At 36.5% G+C, this 18817-nt stretch overlaps 1 protein-coding gene across 1 annotated transcript in view; it reads right to left on the bottom strand.

Annotated features, from left to right (window-relative positions):
- Positions 1 to 536: 536 nt before the first annotated feature.
- Positions 537 to 18817, bottom strand: part of RNF217 (ring finger protein 217) — a 66323-nt gene continuing 48042 nt past the window's right edge. The window contains exons 6-7 of the mRNA XM_042016653.1: positions 12111 to 12182; positions 537 to 10010 (exon numbers count right to left, since the gene is read on the bottom strand). Coding sequence (XP_041872587.1) covers positions 9937 to 10010; positions 12111 to 12182 — 146 coding nt within the window. The 3' untranslated portion in view covers positions 537 to 9936. The remainder of the gene's footprint in view (positions 10011 to 12110; positions 12183 to 18817) is intronic.

The raw sequence follows: 18817 nt of genomic DNA, 5'->3' as shown, positions 1-18817 counted from the left end.
GAGGCACCTGCTTCAATTAATGGATTACCTATTTCAAGTTTACAGCTACAGACTGCTTTATCTAAAACCCTATCAAAGTAATAGAGCTTTAGGAAGTAGTCGTAACAAGGGAATGGGAAATTTGGATTCCAGCAATTTTCTCCTCATTGTGTTTGGTTATTTTAAGCTAACATTTTAACATTTCACGAGAAGGTACAATTCTGTGTTGCATATTAAGATGCTTTTAAAAGTGAAATCAGTAGCCAGAGATAACACCACATGACAGGGAGTATTTTACATAAAATATTCACCACAGTAAACTTTCTTTTTACCTCTGCTTTCATTTTCAGTGTTAAAGCAGTTAAACACTGAAGTGACTGTAATACAGCGTTTGAGAACACAAAGATTTTGAAGTTTAAATTATTTGGTGTGATTTTTTTTTAGAGATTATATAAATATCATAAAAAGTATTACAGATTTAAGCAAGACTCCTTGGAGATTGTCAGCTATCCTTCATGCATAGAATTGCTTAAAGAAAGAGTTAAACATTCAGGCAATTTCATTTTTCTTTTTCAAAACTTTATTAGGTAGACATTACTAGATGACATTGTCAAACCCCTTGTGTGCTAGTGAACGAACTCTACAATGTATGTCTCCCCACAATTAATCAAATCCACTGCCCCCGCCCCCATTTCTGAATATTGATTCTAAGATGGGTGGAGTCCATTCAAATGCTACTTTACATTCTTCCATTTTGTCATGGGGAAGCACTTTTTCAGTCTGTTGCTACAGGGGCTTGGGATGTCAGTGTAAGTGAAAGGAATGCCTTTAAAGGGAACAAAGTACCATAAGTTTTGTCTTATGAAATTCAGTCGCATATGAACACCAGATTCATCGCAGAGTCTTTTAAAAATTAAACTGCCTACCGTGATTGTATTTAGCAAAGTGAAGCAATACAGAGACATACCTACTACTGAATACTAGTGAGGTAACATTTTGAAAATAAAATTGTTAAAAAATTCACTTACTTTCGAAAGGTCCTGTCCAGCAGGACAAACACTGGCAGAACGCCTTCCCTTGTATCCATGCATGTACATGTGCATATACAACCTGTGTCTACTATAGCTTTTTAAAGAACAAGATTTTAGTTATACATTCATCAGGACAAGTTTAAAGATCAGACATTATTATGGTAGATTCAACAGAAGACTTCAATGAACCATCTTCTAGACCTCCTAAATGAAAAGGCACTCTGAAGAGGGTAGCAAGAAATAGTCCTTACAAAACATTGACATGAACTAAAGCAGCCACATGGGTAGCACACTCAACAGTGATTACTGATATACATTTAAAATACCAACTTGAAAGATGAATTATTTGTAAAATATTGCCTAAGAGTACTTAATATTTTCATCAAGTTATTACAGCATGAAGACCATTGTTGCAATACTATGCAACAGAAAATATAGAATCAGCTAAATGCAAGACAAAGACAATGGGGAAATTTTATCAGCATTTTGGTTGTGTCTGCTGGTTCTAGGAGAGAAAAAATGCATTTAAAGAAATAACTTGTAAAAATAAACAGTAATTCATAAGGTTGAAGGAGTCTTTTGATGGCATCTTCTATTCAATGGATTATAGAAGGACCAAATGTTTAATGCCTAAAAATTTGAGATAATGCTGAAATAGAAATCATTAAGGTATGTAAGAGTGATAATTCACTTACAATTTTATTGCAGTATGGCTCTAAATCAAATTCCCTACCACCAAAAACCTTCAAATATGCAAGCTGAATCCTGACTAAACAGTCACAGTAGTGTTAACAGTAACACTGTGACAGCTATATTACCAATTCATAACTCCAGGGTGGGGAAAAAAGCCCCTCCCACAGTTCTGAAAAAATCAAGAATCTCAGGAAAAGGTTCAAAGGAATACTTTTCTTATCTTCATTTCTCCTTCTTTCCTTTACAAATTCTCAGTGGAGGAAATTGAACATAGTAAAAGCATTTTATGATAATGAATCTATAATAAATAGACCTTCTAAGCACCATTTTTCTTCTTACCCCCCATTAACTCAATTTCCTTCTGATAATTACCTTTTATACTTCATTGTTTTTTGACAGATAACTGCTACCATAAGCTCATGAAATTCAAGGTAATTTTAGAAAAGTAGCTTAATCCTGACTTCAATTATAGAGTGACAATAGTCGTAACAATGTTAGTAAGAACAAACAGGTCCTTTAGTAAATCTAGAAGATAAAGGGCAAAACTCCACTGTTTTCTGGAAAAGGAAGTAAGGAGAAATAAATCCCACAACACCCATTTTGAAGCTATCAGAAGACGGCAACATGAGTAATACTTTTTCAAATCACACTTCCCACCCTGCAGTGAAGGGCTGGGCAGAGATCCCAGAGCTGCGCCATCGTCTCGACTGATGGTTTAGTCCACCCAGATACCACCCCAGAGGAGTTACCAACTTGTATTAACAGAATATGTTAGTTCCAGCTGGATAACACTGAAACGCTCTCAACCTGTTTTTAGTCCCAGCCTAGTTACAGTGCACCTCCATGTGCCATATTCCTTGGTGCCTCCATCTCCAGGAATTAGTGTGAACAAGGCACGTGGGAGCCCCCGAGTTGGCAGGCACACCCACAACAGGCTGTGGTCGAACTGAACTTTGGCTGAATTCTCTTCTCCAAAAGGTTGCATTTCTTTCAGTGGCTGAAAACTCATGACTTCTTACGTTGGAGGAGCCAACTTACTCTAACAACTTAAGATGCATTTCTGCAGAAGTCTGAAGGAAGACAGGAGTCAGGGGAGGGATGGGGGCAAAGAGCAAGTTAAAGAAACCTAAGAAATGAGATCATCAGAATTAAAATAAGCATGCTAGATTACTTTTATAATAGGCTAACCTCTTCACTAACATAACATTTGTCAACTTTCTGAGCAAACCAATACTCATTATTTTGGCTTAATGTGACTGTAGGAGTCCACAGAACAGGAATTCCCATATTGCTCTATTGAGGGATATGAACACCTTCCATTTGTTTCACACAATAAGGCACTTACACATTTAAAATTCCTCATTATACAAAACACATTAAATACTGGAATTCAAGTGTTGATTTCATGGGCATTGCCTTCCTCCAGTTTTTATAGCTTCTTAGTTCATCCCATAAATATACTACAAGAAGTTCCAATCGCTGATGCATCTAGCTTGTCTGTTACCCAAACGCAGAACTAGAAATTGCTTTCTTAATGAATCCACAGTGTTTTGGCCAGCACCCCAGCTGTGCCAGAAGCCTGTACACTAAAAAGGATGTGATCTATTGTCTCACTACCCTCACCCCTTGCCGTTCCAATTAAACCTATTTTAAAGGGAACTCTTCACCCTAAAATACACAAAAGAAGCAATGGGGGCAAGGGAAGACTTCTCATTGAACTGTAATGGAATTAAGCTCAGCTTGGACGTGCTCCTCGGAGATAATTATTTCTTTTTTTCAGCACTATTCTCATTTCTACCATAGTGACAAGAATTAACAAATAGCCTAAAATGTTATTTTGTACTCAGATGGTTAGTTATGTAACAAAGATGACTGTGCTGTTTAAGTACATTTTAAAAAATGCAAAATTAAAAGTCCTGAAGAAAAATAGATTTCAGCACCTTGCTTTTAAGTAATGTAAATACAACAAAATTAATCTTTTGCTTATAGCTCAGCAAAGCATTAATGAAGCAACTTATGAGATCACATTTTACAGGTCCAATTTGATCTTCAGCCATTTTCACAAGTCAGTTTCAAATTATGAAATTTAGAAGGAAAAGGAGAGCATTGCAAACAAAGTGTGTAAGAATGGAAACATGGTAAACATTTTGAGATGGTAAACAGTGAAATGTAAATCTACCCCTGTCCTTGCGATTTCTGGACACAAAGCAGCAGGATGCAAATTGATATGAAAAACTCTTAAGAGTGCATTTTTTTATGCAAAAACATGGTCCATGACTAAAGACTGAATCCATCTGCTCATCCAGAGCTTGCATAAAGCAAGATGTTTTCTGACTGCATCAGAAGTTTTACAGGACAGGTTTAAAATACCTGAACAGCTTCTCTGGATTCTGTAACTATATTTCCTTCTAAAAATGAGGTAAACGTGGCGTTGTGTTAGTAACATCATGCTCAGTAACAATAAGTTAGAAATTTCAAAAATACTGTTTTCAGTCTGACAAATTTTCAACAAGGTGAACACTGAATGGGGTTGGCATGCAACTGTGTTTAAGATATGTGCAAAATTCATGTTTATGCTAAACAAATATTTTTACACAATAAGCTTCTCTTCTCACTTTGATCCATCCAAAACAGTTCAGATTAATTTTTCATGTTTTGATAAGCCAAATAAGCACCAAAAAAAGTCTTCTTTTGCACAATATGCATATTTTAATAAATGCATCACTACTGTAACTATTGTTTTAAACAGACAGTTTTATAAATAAACAGCTGGAATTGTGTTTCAAAATGTATGTATTTATTATTTTGCTATGGAGTAAATGAATCTTATTACACATTTTTATCTTTGAAATCAGAGCATGCACTCTAAGATCAGTTTTCATTTCCCTACCTTATGGCAATTCACTATTAGGCCAAGAGAAGAGAAGCATCAGTGATTAATTGCCTAATGTGTACAGTCTATTCCTTACTGCAGAGAGAACATATGGATCCTGAACTCTTATGCACAGAAAGGTGACGAAGAATCAGCTAGGAAGATTCAGTCTGCAAGCAACTGCATTTGTTAGTTTTATTACAAAAATGTTTTGGGGTACCGCTCAAGCTGTAACACCAGTGAAAACACCGCTTGTGTTCAATCAAATCAAGGCTCAGCTGCTTTTTCATGAAACAGCAGCAAGCTAAACTACCAAACAGACCAGCAACATAACTTTTTAGATGTTGTGTATCCTCAAGTTTATGTGTTAAGTCCTAAGAATACTGAGCAGCTGCAATTCCAATTCTTACAGTGTGCTGCTATTTGTTACACTGAAGAAAGCAGGATTTGAAGAAATGTTATTTAACCCTGTCTTTGGGTGTTGCTTCTAATTTTATTACTGACTTCAAAACATTAAGGTTTCTTTATTATATTAAAAGCTAGTATCCCTTCTCCTGACAATCTGCTCTAATGAGAACACTGTTTGGAAAATCTTCCCAACTCCTTCCCTCTCCTGCACTTACTAAACACATTGGCATCATTGTGTGAATGGGAAGAGTGGCTCCATAGTAGTTTGCACTTCTTAGGAAGTGAACCAGGTTTTCAATGGCTATCAACACGCTTCCAGATGTTTTCATCAAAGTATTTGTGACCAAATTCCACACTGACATAAAAATAGTTTTCTCTGGTTTAATTGGGCTGTGACTGATGTCAGAAATGAAGCTGACTTACTGCAACTATAAGGTTTAAAAATGAAAAGAAAGTAAAAAATTATCCAATATTTTCCTCATGTAGGATTCTTTCCATCAGCAGTGATCTAATATAGATTATAACAGTAACAGCAATCCATGGTTCTTATCCACAACTTGAACCTGCACAATTAGCATACCAAAAATTATGATGTAAGGTTTGCTCAAGAAACAAAATACCACAACTAAATTAAAAGAGCTAGCAAATCAACCAAGAGTCTGCACAGCAAACTATTTGGCCATTGAATATTAAACAGTTTCTCAGATCTAACTGGCATTAGAAACCATTCCATCACCAGTGAATTTGTATCCTCTGGGAGAATTACTGCCCCACCTACATACCATTTAACATCACACAAGCTGTGACAGTCTTTGGAAGAGCAAAAAGCCTCTTGGCTAAAAAGAATACCTGATGGTGATCCAAAATGCTTTCTAGTTAAAATTGGCAATAGACCCTGCAAATTAATATTTTTTAATAAAGTAAAACTTTTATAATGAATAAATAGGTGTAAATTACAAAAACCCCTAACACACCAGGAAGAGTTATGAAGTCAGCATTAGTAACATCAAAACCAAACAAAATCTTCCCTTACACATTTGCACTGCCTCAAAGGAAGATAACAGATCACTCGAAGTGCACTGTACTTTAAAGACACTGAACAGGTATGAATATGCTGTTTATTACAGAGGTGGTGGGAAATGAAGACTCACTGACTTTTTTGTACAGAACTAAACCTGATCGGTCAAGCTCAGCACAAGGCTACTAGGAGAATTGCTTTTCTGCCTCTTGCTTGTATTTCCACTCAGCTTATTACTCTCACTAGCTAATAGACTGACACAAGGAAAAGCACAATTATTTTCCAGTCACAAGCTCCTGGATATATTCTGCACATATACCTAACAGTCCCACAGGACTCAGCATGATCCTGCTGCTGACATGGCTGAGTAGCCCTGGAACTCAACCCCATTAATGAAACACAACTAAATTCTGCATAGTGGAGAAAGGGAGAGTGGCCCTTGCGGGGTGGCGTGTCCAGCCAGCCCTCCCAGCAGGAGCAGGATGGGCGCACAAAGCCATGGTACCACAGGCAGGGCCCCAGCTCTGACTGCACGCCTGCAAGCAGGGCTGAGCTTGGGCAAATCCACCCCAGGCAAGCTTGAAAAAGAAGGCTAGTGTAGAATAGACTCAAAAAATTCCTAGTCTGAACACAGGTACTGATGAGCAACAACTTTGCACAAGGATAAATAATTTTAAATATTAACTGTGGTGAAAGCAAACACAATGACCAGTGATGATCAGCATACAGTAGTGTGAAATCTGCCTTAGCAGGTTTATCTAGCTGCCTGATGAAGTTTTCTGCTAATAAAGATGGAGTAGAACAGCCTGATGATTTCTTTAGAGTAGTTACAAAAAACAACACACGTAATAAAAACATCCTTGAATTTCCTTATAAAGTTCATTCCATTTCTTTCAAATGAATAAATTAAATGACATGCTTTTAAAACAAATGACATTGCTTTGATATCTATAAGATTTGCTGTGATGAGTTGTTTAAAGGCTAATGTTTAACCAAATGAAGCTTTGTACTGAGCTACTTCTCATGCTTTAGTAGGTTATGTTATATAATATTGATAAAAAATGTATTTATGTACTTTTCAAGTGGGAATATTTTTATACTGATGGAAAAAGACTTCCATATCCCTATTCTGCCTGGCTCTTGAAGGTTTATCCTGTTCTGTAGAAAAGCAAAGATTATTGTAATTCCTTTTTTTTTTGCCTACAGAAAAAGCACAATCAGACTCACTCATCTTTACAAGGTCAAAGATGTCTCTTTTTGCTCTGTATAGAAAATGAAAAACCATTTCCCTTTGATTTCATCTGTTCCGATAAAATCAAAATGGCCTAGCTTAAATGATAATGTATGAGCTGAGCTGTATTTTCCTTTTCTCCATCCACAAGGACATGCTTTCTGAATATTAAGTAAGTGCAGATCTATTATCTTCCTTTTTATGCTCTTTATTCTAGTATCTTAGTTTCAGATCTTACTGAACTCTAGTTAAAAACTGAAAACGGCAAACACGGAAGAGTGAAAACAGCTACAAAGACTGTAAGAATATCTCACACATTTATACAGAACCAGGAAAAGAAAGGAAATTAATCTACTGTGTAGTTAATTACAGATAATCTCAAGTACTAAAATATTCTCAAGTGGAATAATTTGACACCATGTTATAGACTGCGTTGCAAACCCAAATCTATCTATATATATATCTTGCTCTCTGAGGTCTGAAGGTTTTTCTAAATAATACAAAAATATCTTCATTATTTGACATTTAAAGAGAGGAATAAAAATCCCTGAGTAAGCCAAAGACAACTGATATGTATAGCCTCAGAAAACACACTCAAAACCAAGACCAATTTTAAGGCAGCTTCCAACTTCAGACAGAACACAAATAGAAAACTGGTGTCTCAGAAGAAAGTAAGTCTAATTAACAGGCAGATTTGCATTGACAATAGGCTTTGAATTTTATTTCTAAATGTCACTGCTTCCCTTCTTAATTTGCAAATCTTTGAAAAGTACTATTTTTACTGTTAGGATAACAGGGCCAACCTGCCCTTAAATTCAAATGGAAATTATTAAATAGTTATTGACTACTATGGTGTGGTTGTACACACTTTCAAAAAGAAAAATGCAAGAAAACAAAACCAGAAGCTGACAGAAAACAAGCATACTAGCCAGCTATGGTAAGCTGATATTTGTGTTTCCAGGTAAATAGAAGTCATCAGCTTCTTCCACTGAGGCTTCGAAGTCAAAGTGAGTATCTTATAACAGTATTATGTTGGTGGGGCAGAATACTATTTGCTTAAAAATTACAACTAGATTCAGATTTAACAACAATTTTCAAAGAAAGTGGTACAAAGTACATCCTCTTAATGATACATTGTTTGCAAGCCTAAATTTTGAAGTCTGTAGACTTTAAGGACATTTCCCATCTTCCTGCTTCCCCCTTTCCCCATACATACACAAACATATATATAAATATGTCTTCAAACACACACACACTGAAAAAGAGTACCTTCACAGTACAAATCCAATCTTTTTTAAGATTAGCTTGTATTTTTACAGTATAAAGTAGATATTTTTCTTATTCAGTTCCTTTCTTTATTGTTTCAGTGTTCTGCCTAAACAAAATTTATTCTAGTTTTTAGAGTTATATTTGTATGATAAATTTGGATTAAAATTAAAGGTGTAAAATTCTCAGTAGCTGATTCCTTTTGCTGAATTACATTGCTGTTGTGGTGATGCACTGAGAAAGAGGTTTGGTAGCAAACAGTGGAACTTAAGAAAAAAAGAGCAAAGAGAGCTATTCTCTTCAGAACTGTCATGTGCCAGGAAGAGCAACACTGGAAGCAGAAAGTAAGAATGAAGTGGTCTCCTAAGAATTTATGATTACTCCCCTTACCCTGGATTCACAGATTTTCCTCATGAGACATCAGTGGCTACTCCAAGACTTACATAGTAGTAGCCTACTCAAAGGAACAAACAAACAAAATGTGCTATTTAGGTTATAAAATTTCATCAAGTCAATCTTCACACAGGTAGTGTGTAGCATGTGTATCATATTCCAAGTCAGAATAAAAGAGCAGGCTTCCAGCTTCCCTGCAAACACACTTCAGGGACATCTTGGGACAGATTAGGCCACTGACACATCTTGTTATCTAAACCCCTCAAATCTTTTCTGTACTGCGAGAATTTAAAAATGAAGTCCTGTTGTAACAAATCTTGTCACACCCCCTGCCATTAATATTAATAGACTGCCATAAATAATTTACTGAAGTGAAACCAATCACTACATTCTTAAATATCACGGCGCGTCAGTACTAAGGGTATTTCCCTCTGAGGCACTGCAGTCTGGTGGTGGCAATGTGCGCTCCACTAGCAGGAGGACTCAGAAGATAACCAGCTGTCGTGCTCTGGCATGTGATGGGGTTTTGGTATGCTGAACAGAATGCTGTGTGATGGAAGTTATTTACAGAAGTAGTTTTTAATACCAAAAGTAGTATGCTCAGTATACAGTAAGAGTCCAAACACTTCTAAGCATTTCCCCCTTAAAGGCTGACACTGAAGTTAAATGAGCACATGTTAGCAGTTAAATTCTTTCTTCACAGGCCAAATCGGTAGTAGAATTGTGGCTACAATACAGACTTGGATTGTCTGGTTCAGAAACTTAGACTCAAAAAAACCCCTCCAAAGTAATAACTAAAAAAAAACAAAACCAAAAACATTTAAAAAGCAGCAGTCAGGGGGCCCATCTTGTTGAGAGTGCACCAGAGCAAAGAGGCTTTCTGGTCTGCAGTAGTGTTTTCAGCTGAGGGAAGATGGCAGGAGAGCCCCCATTCTTCTTCCAGGGCGGTGGCTTTGATGCTGTAACCAGCAAGGTATTGCTCTGTTGCACAAAACACGGATAGCCCTTGCAGGACCAGCTCAGTTCAGGCAAGTAATGTCCATCCTCACCAGGGCATACCTGTCCGTGACCTTTTCCTCTGCTTTTTACAAAGGCAATAGATAGGAAACACAAATAAACCTGCCAAAAGAAGGAAACATGAAAAGAAACATAATTAAATGCAATCCTTTGTGCATGTATTGTGTTCTTTCGATATACCTATCCAGATGGAGCTTTTCACATCTCAGGAGACTTTAGACCAGGCATTTGGACAAGCAGAAAAAAATACTAGCCTGCAACAAACAGTGCCTTTGATAATGAGTTAAGCTACACTTATTCTTCCCTTTACAACAAATTCCTGCTAACCCTACACTCATCTCTGACAAATTAATTTCTGAACCATGCTGTCTGGTGTAAGCACTCTGGAAATTCTTAGATCTAAATTCAAAGCTGATGTAACTAAACTAGTTTTCAATTAGATTCACATGCAATAGAGACAGCACATTATAGTTTTACATTTTATTTATTTTTACAAACGTCCTCATCTACTGTGAAGGAATACCAAATGTTTATACTTGAATAATACCAAGTGTTTATCCTTGCTTGGACAGGGAACTATTTATTCTTACAACTCTTGAGAGAAAGAAAGCTGTAAAAACAAAAATAAATAAATATATCACATTTATTCAGGTGAAAAATAGTTTGTAGTCTCTCAAACCCAAATGAGAAGCATCTTCCCCTTTCTCTTGCCACCAGCTGACTGAAATGGCCAAAGATTTTTCTTTTCAGACACCACTACAGTAACAACATAGAACAAAAGACTACTACAATCACAGGGTTCTCGCTTTGCTCAATAGCCTTGTAAATGGTGCAGTATAGTTTTCAGCTATGTAACTGAGATAACTTTAATAGTGGTTGGCAGCAAATATTGCTGTAATTACCTCAAAACCAAAACTTTTCTATCAATAATCAATGGTTTTGAACTGCTCATACTGCTGCCATTGATTGTATCTTATCCAGCCAAGCCTAGGACGGGACTTCAATGGCATTCTGATTATTACTGTAAATATTGTTACTGTATTACTGCAAAACCCTCTTAATTTTTAGCATATAAAAAAAAAAAGTGTTTTTTTCCCCACCATAGATTATACCAGACTGCAGACCAAAATAAGCTTTACTGGCATTAAGGAGTCTTTATTGTTTATAATTTTGGCATAAAAATGCTATTGAATCAATATTTAAGATAGACATCACTCACTCTCTTCAGCGAAGATAGTTGGTCTAAATACAGAAATTAACAGTAATATTCCTTATTTGGCCAGATGTAGTCTAGAAAAGCTGTAATAGTATTTTAGGTATAGGTTGATTGGTTATTTGCAACCTTATTAACATAACTATCCTAGTGTATTTTGGCTTTATTATATGAAAATAAAGGAGCCACATCCCAATATACCTCAGGGCTGGGCACACACTGCAAATTTTCAGTGGAGTGAGCAGTTTGATGAAGAGCTGTGAAGCAGCATGATCCCTGAATGACATATTGCTGCCAACATGAAGAGTGGATATGCACTCACATGAGCAAAATTATACCTTATTGTCACAACTAATCTCCTTTCTGCGGGGAAAACTCAACTAAGCCAGGCAAAGAGCAGCTTTGCTAAAATATCTGTCCCCACGTTAATCTGTCCCCACATTAACAGGGCTTTGATACTGTAATCAAATGAGTTCACAGTACCAGTTTTTGGGATGGAATACCATTTGGCAGCCTTTGCACTGGATCATATTTTGAGACTGACTCATCTCAATTTGCTGCTTTGTTGATGTTGCATCTTCAAGCTGGTGAGCTCTTGAGACTAGGCCTTAGTTCCCCAAAAATCTTGTCATACACATGGCCAAGATCTTAAAATTGTGATTCAAGGGGGTGATTAAAGGCTGGGTCCAAGTTAGTCAGCCCCCAGGATTACATTTAAGTTACTCTGGAGGTTTTACTAGTTTATTTACACCAGTTAAAGATGCTGGTTTGGAAAAAAAAATATGGAAACAAAAATAAAGCTAATAAGCATAAAAAGAAAAAAAGAAGATCCCAGAGACAAGTTTTTTAGAAAAAAGACATGTATAAAATACTAAAAATGTATCTGTGAAATCTGTACTCTGTCTCTATGTCTGAAATGAAAATATTGAGATGTCAGAGAAAGTCACTGCATAATCAGGATTAGATTCATTCACATATGTAACTCTTACCTATTACAACAGCTACGGCTCCCAGTGCCAGTCCCAGAACCAATATTAGGGGTGTAATGAGTAGTTTTCCAGCTGAAATGCAAAATTCATGAAACAGTTCAAAGAAGGAATTTTTATTTTTTCCTTTCCAACAATATCAGAAAAATATTTTTATCTATTATTTTTAAAATCATTTACCTCTACAAATAGGATTCCTGTTTGTAATTTCATCCTACATATTCAGCCAGGAGCTATCACCACAGAGTCAGCTCCCTGCACACAGTTCTCTCTGCCCTCTTCACCCACCACAACTCTCTGAGCACAGCTTATTTCATACATTAACAGCTTGCATTTATTTCTGTTTCCATTCTGAAATCTCTCAAGCATCGACAGGAACGTGAGAGCTATAAAGCTACTGTAATTTGGCTTCTCTGGAATCCTACTGCACAGCAACCAGCCTGGAAAGATGCCAAGCAAACTAGCATCTTGGAAAGTTTAGGTTAGCTCAAGGCGATGAGACCATCGCCTCTAAATACGCTTCTGCTCGCTTTAAAAGGCTACAGGGAAGTGCTCATGTACAGCTGTGATTAAGGTCTAAGTCAAACCACAGCCAAGTCTATTTTGGATCTACGTTTATAAGGTTATGTTGTGGCTCTTACGTGAGTAGGACAGCGATGTTGAGCAGCATACTGGCTAGAGTATAAGACCAAGAACAAATAAAGCATGCTCATATTCTTTATTTCTGGCGAGTTCATCTGTAAAAATTTGCAGAGTGAAGGCAGGGGTCTTGCTGAAACAGTGAATTTGAAACTGAACCAGAACCCAACTTATCTTCCTTGCATTGTGCACTTTCAACGGAAGAATCTCCCTGGCTCTGCAGGCTGAGCAGTTGGGTCAAAGACATCACTTATCTGAGCTGTTTGAAAAATGCAGGAGGGCAAGCATTTTTACTGATATACCAGCAGTCTTATCAGGGACTTGAAATTTTGCAATTGTCTAAGTTGAAAGTTCCCTATGTGTTTGAAAGATCACCTGAAGAATGGGAGAAAAACTGAGTTTGTTACCTCTCTCTTCCCTGCCCTTCCCTCTCTCAAGTCACTCATATCAGATTGCAGTAAATGGATTACTTCATTCAATAATGATGTAAACTTTTCCATAACCTGAAACACTAATTTGAGCACTGAAGGAAAAATGAGATATTTTGGAAATATTTACAGCAGTTAAATGAACTGGCCCTTTTCTTGCTCTGTTTTGATAGCTTTTAAATTTCATAGGAGTGGAAAACACTAATTCCTAGAAGAAAAAAACCTGGCTAATATTTGTATTACTCTAGTTGCTAGGCATCCTAATGGCATACCTTCTTGGGACTCCACTGCACTGTGTTCGACACACACAGAACTTGTCAAATACATTATTCAAGTGTAGACAGAAGAATGAATGTAAAGTGATGGAAAACCTCAAGAAAGGTCCAAAAATAAGAAATGAAAACCATTTTAAAACATTACCAGAGCCTTCAACAATTTCAAGTAAAGCTCATAAAAGATTTAAGGTTTAAGGTATGAACTCCTTATTTCATTAATAGCCATGTAATTAGAATGCTAGAAAATTATGATGTTTGGTACCAAAATTATTAAGAACTTGAATCACTGAGCTAGTGACTGAATATGCAGAAACAGAGTCTATGGAAAGGGCTAAGCTAGCCTTTGATTGGAATAACTTCTTTCGAGACACAAAGAACAGTCCCTAAGCTAATTCGAAAACTCATTCACTTACATTTGACAAACTCAGAGCTGAAATAAAGCATGAGTAGTGTCTTTCCTTCTGCCTGTGAATATGAGTTATGAGTATTGTGTAGTTCCAAGATTTTATAGAATAAAATGACTTTTCATCACCATAAGACCATATCTTCTTTTGGTTATCAATGCATTATTTCTAAAGACTAAATTTCAAAACAAAATACTTTTTCTCCTTACATATCTATTACATTTAAATCCTAAATATTTCTTTACCTTTGTAAACTACAATTAAACAACACAAGGTGAACAAGGCTTGCAAATGTTGCCATCAGGAAGAGTACAAACAGCAGCAATCACTAGCAAAGCAGTAGGTATGCTGATATTTGCTCCAATAATTTTTATCAGCATTGTATGAAACAATTACAAAATGCTCAATTTTACATCTCAGAATTACAAACTACTTTATATCCAATTCCAGTTTGACAAACATAGTTTGTCATAGTGCGAAGGATCATGAGGCTCTTAATCATAGAGGAAATCATGACACACCAAGAAATGTCACTGAGACTAAGGATGTTTGCTGCAGGCACTAGCTCTGAGACTGATAGCACAGAGAGCAAATGTAACACCTGCCTCAGAGCTGAATAAAATTTTGGGTCATTAACCCATGTGGTGATCTCAGCAGTAGGTTATGACAGCCAGTTTGCTGTTGTCCAAAGCTAGTTTTTAAGAGTAACTTAACAAGAAGGGATTGAAACAGAACCTTTTTACAATTGCACTCAAATAAATGGTAAACAGTTTCTCTACCGAGTGGCACAGCATGAAGATGTAGACATTTGTGGTAGTATAATAACTCTATTTGCAGGTGTCTCCGAGGGGTTGCCTTATTTGTGGAACAGAGAATCATGTTTTTCTGCAAAATAACGAAGTATTTCAGGAAACATGAGGGAGTACTTTTCCCTTGCATAACTTTGGGCTTAGTTACAGGTTTTAGGGTAATATATACAAACCCCGATATACCCTTAGAGAATTCTTTGCCACGTAAAAAATTAATAAACTAGTTTTAGAAAACAAATTTAATCACTAGCATATGAGAAATATTAAATTTTGTCTTTTAAGTCTAAATATCATTATTGTTTAAGCAGAGACAATAAAAGCATCTACTTACAAATCAAAACAGCAGTATCTGTGTAGACATTAAGTTCTAATAAAAGTCTGCATTTGTTTTTAAAGAGTCTTATCAAGGGTATAGAGACAACTTCTTACAAGTCAGACCAACTAAAATATGAAGTTGCTAACGAAGGTTGGATCACAAAATTGCATGCTGCCTTCTGCGAGGCTCAAAGCCATGCTTACATGAAGTGAACCTTGTGCTCTGTTTGGGACAGGAGTACATGTCAGTCAGATCTGACAACATCCTGCTTTCAGAATCCTATCTGAAATGGTGGTTACCATGCAAAAAAAATTCATTTGCTTTAATAGTTTCATTACATGTAGTATCTTGTTACAGATCTATGAAGTACCTAGCAACTGATTTTGAATACAATTCATCAACTGAATCCAGGTGGTATTCCAGTGGCATCTTAAGTACACTTCAGACAGCTGAACACCCTTTTCCTTCCTGTATAACTCATCACTGACTCCAGATATAACGAAACATTCTGCCTTCAACAATTTAGCCAATTATAATGAGAATGACATCTCTAAGTCTGCTGGGATGGAAGAATAAAAACAATTTCACTTGACTGTACTGGTCCCAGGACAATTTCTCTAAGAACCATGCTGGCTAAAGAAGGGAGAGAAATGTCAGAGATCACTTCTGCTCTCAGATTTTCTTCTTCCCATGATTACTATCACCTTTACATAACAGTTGGTTTATGAAGAAAAGTACATTTAAATTTATGCTGCCATAAATACTTTTCCCTTATTTTTACTGCAGAGCAGTTTGTGACTGTATGCACTTGCTTCTCAACAGAAACCATGCCAGCATGCCAGCCTGCCACACTGTGTTCTTTCTACACACTCCACCTAGCCAGATTTTAGAAACAACCCAAAAAACCCTCAACTGCACATAGTTACAGAATCATATTTACTTAAGTATTCCTTCTCCATAGCAATAAAGTAGAAGAAGTCATAGAAAACCTGCACATATCTAGCAACACCTCACCAGTCTCCCACAGATAGCCAAGATAACATTTCTTTAATTTCCACTACTTAGCTAACTAGCAGAGGCACTTTTCTACAGGAAATCCAACCTTTGCTTCTTACTACCTACATGTTACTAAAATGCAGAGGCTATGCTTTTAATGGCCTCTCTGCTACCATCTCTTCTTCTGCTGACTTTCAGAACTGAATCAAAACCCAGGCTTGTACAGTAACACCTACTGATGATAGTGCTCCTCTCTTGCCTGATGAAGTATTTACAGATTTACATTTACAGTTCTAGCTACTGGGACCTCCCTGAGCCTGGCTGTGATCCCTAACTGGAATTCAACTTTTCTGGGTTTTAAATTTGATCTTAAATGATTAAGACTAGTAAGCTTTGGCTTAACACATAAAACACAAAATAATATCAAATATGACAAAGTAGAATCTGATGGAGGGTCCATAAAAGAAAGATATGAAAAGGTCAGCAAGCTATTATTATTTACTCAATTTCATGATAACAGAAGTAGCCAATGAAATTATCAGGAATCAATAAAAAAACACCAGGATTTTCTCCACATGACACACAGTGAAATCCTAGAGCCTCTACCAGAAATGTTGTGCAAGCTGAAATTTAAAAACTGTTAAAACTAGTGAAGGGTCCATCCAGTGATAGTTATAAAGCAAAGGTTCAGATCCGAACCTTAACTAAGGAAGCGTCTAAAGCAATGATTACTGGAAACAAACAGGGAGTCAATTATTTCTAACTGACCATTGCTGGGGACAGACTCTCTAGGCTGATCTTTATACAAGCCCAATTAACAGCCACAGATCAATTCTGTTGAATTCTGTTTTACAAAGACAGATGATCCTAGCAAATTTCCAGCACTGAAAACGGCAAAATCCAAAAACAAACTGTGTCAGTTTAGGATTATATCATCTTCAAAAGGTCAGGAAAAAAGTCAGGAGGTACAATCTTACAGCAGTATGATGCCTTTTTAAAAACAGATGTGAAAACCCACAGGTATACTTGTGTGGAAAAAAGTACAAAAACCTAGACTGGCTCACACATGCAAGTCATAGCCAAAATCTACTGTAATGGAAGAAGAGCTGTGAGCTCAATTCCCAAATTCAAATCTGATGCAAATTTTTGAAGATTTAAATTTTTTATTTTCACACGTGAGTTCTGTTAGGTCTCTGGAGTATTTTGGTAGTTATTCATAAAGTGTATCAGGATCAATAACAGAAAACCCTATGAGAACTGCAATCTGAGGCTTCGAGCTTTGCTAATCCTTCTTGGTTTATTAATCAATGCAAACCACAAGTACACTTGCAAATAGGAGATGAAAATAAAAATATCTTATACCTTCTCCATGTGTGATCTTGTAAATATGAGCATAAACATATTTACCATGAAGCTTTAATATCCAAGGCCAGGCTGAACAGAGCTCAGAGTAACCTGATTTAGTTGAACATGTCCCTGCTCATTGCAGGTGGCTTTTAAAGGTCCCTATTCTATGATTCTAATAAGGTTACCCATGATTCTGCATCTGAGCAGCAATGACTTGGTAATGTCTCAGAGTACAATCTGGTGCTACAGCAGAGACTAACTACACCAAATATAACAAGATCTATTTAAACACAGCTTACATTGTTTGCCATTATGGCTATTACTAAAAACTCTTCTGAAATCTTACTTAGTGCTTTGAAACAGTTCTTGAAGTTTAAGCCTAAATATATTAATGAACACTTATATTCATGTGCCCTAATAACATCATTGTCTTTAATCTAGACTAGATCTTCTCGTGTGTTGGAATTTCTCTCTACAAAATGTATCAGAGTATGTATCATTTTCAATCTTCATCCCCTTTCTAGTTATTTCTGTATCTTTAAATCACCTCTCTCAAAGTTTGTTAACAAAGCCTTGCAAACTCCTGAGGTCAAACTAATGGGCTTGGATGACACATTGTCGCTTGCTGAACAAGCAGTCCAGGTTTGCGTATCTCCCACATCTTTGCAGCGCAGCAAGGTTGGCATTTTTATTACCAAGTTTTGAGTTTGTGTGTCAATTCTTATGTTACTCTGGAAACCACCTAGTTTCCTTACTGGAACGTGTCTGGCTCAGGATTAATTTTTTCACCTCAGGTCTGCTTTTTCCCACATGTTCCATCTCTTGCCTTTACCTCTATGATCAAGCTCAGAGCATTTCCTCATCCTAGGTGAGCTACAAGTCATTTCCAATTTTTATGCCTTAATTCAAAGTACAAAAAGTTCTATTTTCCTTAATAGGTTCCCAGTTTTTGGCAGTTAATACATCCATTTCCTGTAACATTATAGGCCACCTTACATGCTGTAAACTCGCTACAATGACTGAGCTTGACATATATGTAAGACACCACACAATGTAATAGTCTACTTTAATATCTTGTGCTTCTATAGGTTGAGACATCTATGTATCTGGCTCAAAAGCAAATTATGAGTGCCTTTTTGTTTAATAAAAATACATTTTTGGCATCATACTTTTGTGAGCAAAATTAATGTATATAAGTTGTATTTTGTTTCAAGCTGGATTTTATCTGAACTAAAGCTAACAGTTACAACAGTGTCCTCCTATTTATATGGGAAAACATGAGTTTTTCCACTCAGATCAGGTTCAAATCCAAAGAGCACTTTATTCAGACAGTCTTACACCGAGGTTAATTTAAATAAGGTTCCTCCTCTGATCCATTTCTCCAATATACCTTAAGAATAATGAACACAGCCAGCAACATGCATATTGACAGCACTTCTCCAGTTTGCTTATGTATTACTAAAAAAATTAAGAAACAAGCTATCTGCAGAGGACAT

The sequence above is a fragment of the Corvus kubaryi genome, unplaced genomic scaffold, assembly GCF_017639235.1.
Source record: "Corvus kubaryi isolate FWS band 111438036 unplaced genomic scaffold, C.kubaryi_AGA036_p1.0 split3-73, whole genome shotgun sequence".
In the NCBI taxonomy this organism is placed as follows: Eukaryota; Metazoa; Chordata; class Aves; order Passeriformes; family Corvidae; genus Corvus; species Corvus kubaryi.
The sequence above is the reverse complement of the archived record's forward strand: the minus strand, read 5'-3'. Positions and strand labels throughout refer to the sequence as shown.